We start from the raw sequence: 3,096 nt of genomic DNA on the forward strand, positions 1-3,096 counted from the left end.
GTGCAACATAGTAACTGTACTATGGTTGAAATTCCATTTTCACTTCATTTTAGCTTTAAAATGTTTTGAACTTTTAGATATATGTACATATTTCCAAAATTGTTTTGTTCAATTTTGGTCATAAATTTGGACATTTTTGACATTTCTAACAATTTTGTTATTGTGATTTTGAATTTCAATTTAGAATGGATAGTAATGATAATATTGAATGTCGTCTTTTGGATTATACCAGATTATATTGATTCGCTATGGAACGATCAGACTCGAATTTTCCAAAGCTCATCCAATATAATCTGGTATCAACCTCAAGCCATTCAATATTGTATCAAACTTGGTATAATATACACTACATATGTTATGTTTGGGGCAAGTATTGCTCATTTAGCCTATATAATTAATCTCTTGGAAATTGTATGGATTTAATATGTAGTGAGATGATCAACCCCCCCCCCCCCATGACAAAAAGTCATTCAGAGGGGAATGTAAAAATGTACACCTCCAGCAAACACCAACATTTTCTTAAACATTTAAATGTCGGATTATATAAGGTCATGAAAACGTCAATAACGTTATTGTAAAATATTTTGGGCTAAACATTTTGGCAAAATATTTTGTCAACACTTAAATGACACTCTGTTTAGAATGTTTAGCATCAAGTTTTCCCAAAATATTTTTTGAATGTATTGAAACGTTTTTATACCCTTTATATAACCCGACATTTCAATGTTTTCTGTAAAACGTTGTGTGTTTGCTGCCCCTCCAAAAAAAGAAACAAACAATTTATTTAGGAAAATGTCCACTTTTGGAAATTCCACACCCCTCCAAAAATACTGGCTACGGCCTGGAGGTGACGATAGAAGAAGAAGAATATATCAAAAATAAATGAACCAACTATGAATTTGCAAACTATTTACGAACCGATACAAACGACACTGGCATACTCCCCGTGTGCGCAAGGTTCTTCTTCTAGCAATATACCGCTGCAATTGTGTAACGATTGTTCATCTGCATGGAAAAATCACAAGAGAAATATCTCATTAAAGTGAAGGTAGCCTATTGCTAACTGTACCTAACTAGTAAATTAATAGTCTCATTATCATATGTATATGCCGGTATTTAATATATGTTTACTTTAATTCAAATTAACATTAACACTACCATTAACTGTGGAAAGAATTATTAGTTATTATACTTTTATTACTAAATATTGTGGTACTGACCACCAGAACAGATGAATCCTGAAAGAGCTTCCGAACTATTTCCATCACCGTATGTACTCCTATAGAATGCTGTCCCTGGAAAGCCTAGTTGTCTGCATGCTACCTTTGCCTCCGTAAAGAGCCACACCAGTATCCTCCACTAGAGCCCTCATCAGAACTGGTATAACCATGATAACACACATCTTTCCATTGACTCTGATAGAGGAGCTGCACTCTTCCTGCATTGGGACTCTCTTCAGGTGAACCAATCAAACGAATAGTGTCTTTGTCATCTAGTGGAAATGATTTTATATTTCAATATTTGACATGATGTAAATTTGTGATCTGCATCATAAGTCTCGAATGTGCATGGCATAACAAACGTAAATAATTATACAATATTAAAATAAAAGTTCCTTTAAAAGGAATAGGGTGGGCAAATGAAAAATTGTCAAGAGAAATGAAAGAATGAGTAAGTCAAGTTCACAATAAATAAAAATTCCTTTAAAAGGAATAGGGCGAGCAAATGAATTGTCAAGATAAAGGTGTAGTTCCATATTGATAAGTCCAAGTAAAATAAAAAAACATGTTTCACGTCTAGGTTTTTTGAAAAAAAGGAGTAGGAGGGCCTTTTTTATTTTGTATCGCAGAATCGATGTAAATACCCATATTTAGAGCTATTTTAGCGTGCACAATAATGCCTGCAAAAAGGAGGAGGCCTCTTTTATTTGTTGTTCTGAGGGTAGGCCCCTCTTATGATCTCGAAACCTTCCAACTTGTTTCTTGTATATTGAGAAGGCTATAGAAAGCATCTCAACTCCCTAGACATAATTTTTAAAAGTTATAACTGAATTGCAAAATATAAAAATATAATTGAAGAAACCTCCAAAAAGGAAGGAGGGGACGTGAAACATGTTTATTTTTGTATTTGGCCTAATGCAGTATTACTTCGATTATCACTTGTCATCATTAGCAGAGGAGTGAAATTTTGATTGAAAGAATTAAACTAAGGGACGCACCATTTGATACTGAGGGGGGGGGGTAGGAAGTTGGGGTCGGGGAAAGTTTTTTATTTTTTATAGTTGGTGGGGAAAGTTTTTTTTTTTTGCTCATGAAGTGGGTGAAGACTTCCTACCCCACCCTGAGAATCTAATGGTGCATCCCTAAGAAGGTTTGTGTTTGAAGTTATATAAATAACGAACTAAGAGCAATCGAATTAGGACAACAAAATAAAAAATAAAAACCCACACCATAGGACTGTACGGTAAAACATGTACCAACAGGCTACTTTTTAGTCACCCACCTTTGTAGGACTACACAACAAAATAGCCCTCCACCATAGGACTTTGCGGTAAAATATTTAGAGGAGTATGCCAATTAAGGCCAAGTAAAAAAAAATGTATATGTCCGGACTTTTTCAAAAATTGGTGAGGGAGGTGCTTATTATTTGTTATCGTGTTATTCTTTTGCCATTCATTTCTGTGTAAAATTGCAATGGCAAATGTTTGTCAACACATCATAAAATCGGGGAGGTCCCTAATATTTTTGTTATTTCCCCAAAGCCCTACCCCTAGCTTGAAGAAAGTGTTTGCAATGTGTTTATAAATGATAACCAAGAACTTCTAAACATGTCATTTCATCACAACAATTTTATAAACAAAGCAATTTAGACCCATGCAATGTAATTCAGGTGTGCTTTTGTAATAGGAAAAATAACTAAAATATTTGAAAATCTCCAAAAATCGGAGAGGGCGGGGACGATATACACGTCATTTATTTTACTTGGCCTAAACAATGAATCACCACTCATGACTCGAGGTCAAAACCATTATGTAAATAAGATAATGTTTGCATGCGATGTCAAACAACGAAATGTTGACATAAATTAATTGACTGT

The 3,096-nt window shown here is 34.2% G+C and overlaps 1 protein-coding gene across 1 annotated transcript in view; it reads left to right on the forward strand.

Moving 5' to 3' along the window:
* Positions 1–1,388: 1,388 nt before the first annotated feature.
* The window catches only part of LOC140150288 (L-methionine gamma-lyase-like), a 14,621-nt gene continuing 12,913 nt past the window's right edge, over positions 1,389–3,096 (forward strand). The window contains exon 1 of the mRNA XM_072172294.1: positions 1,389–1,459. Coding sequence (XP_072028395.1) covers positions 1,389–1,459 — 71 coding nt within the window. The remainder of the gene's footprint in view (positions 1,460–3,096) is intronic.

This window comes from Amphiura filiformis, chromosome 4, assembly GCF_039555335.1.
Source record: "Amphiura filiformis chromosome 4, Afil_fr2py, whole genome shotgun sequence".
Classification (NCBI taxonomy): Eukaryota; Metazoa; Echinodermata; class Ophiuroidea; order Amphilepidida; family Amphiuridae; genus Amphiura; species Amphiura filiformis.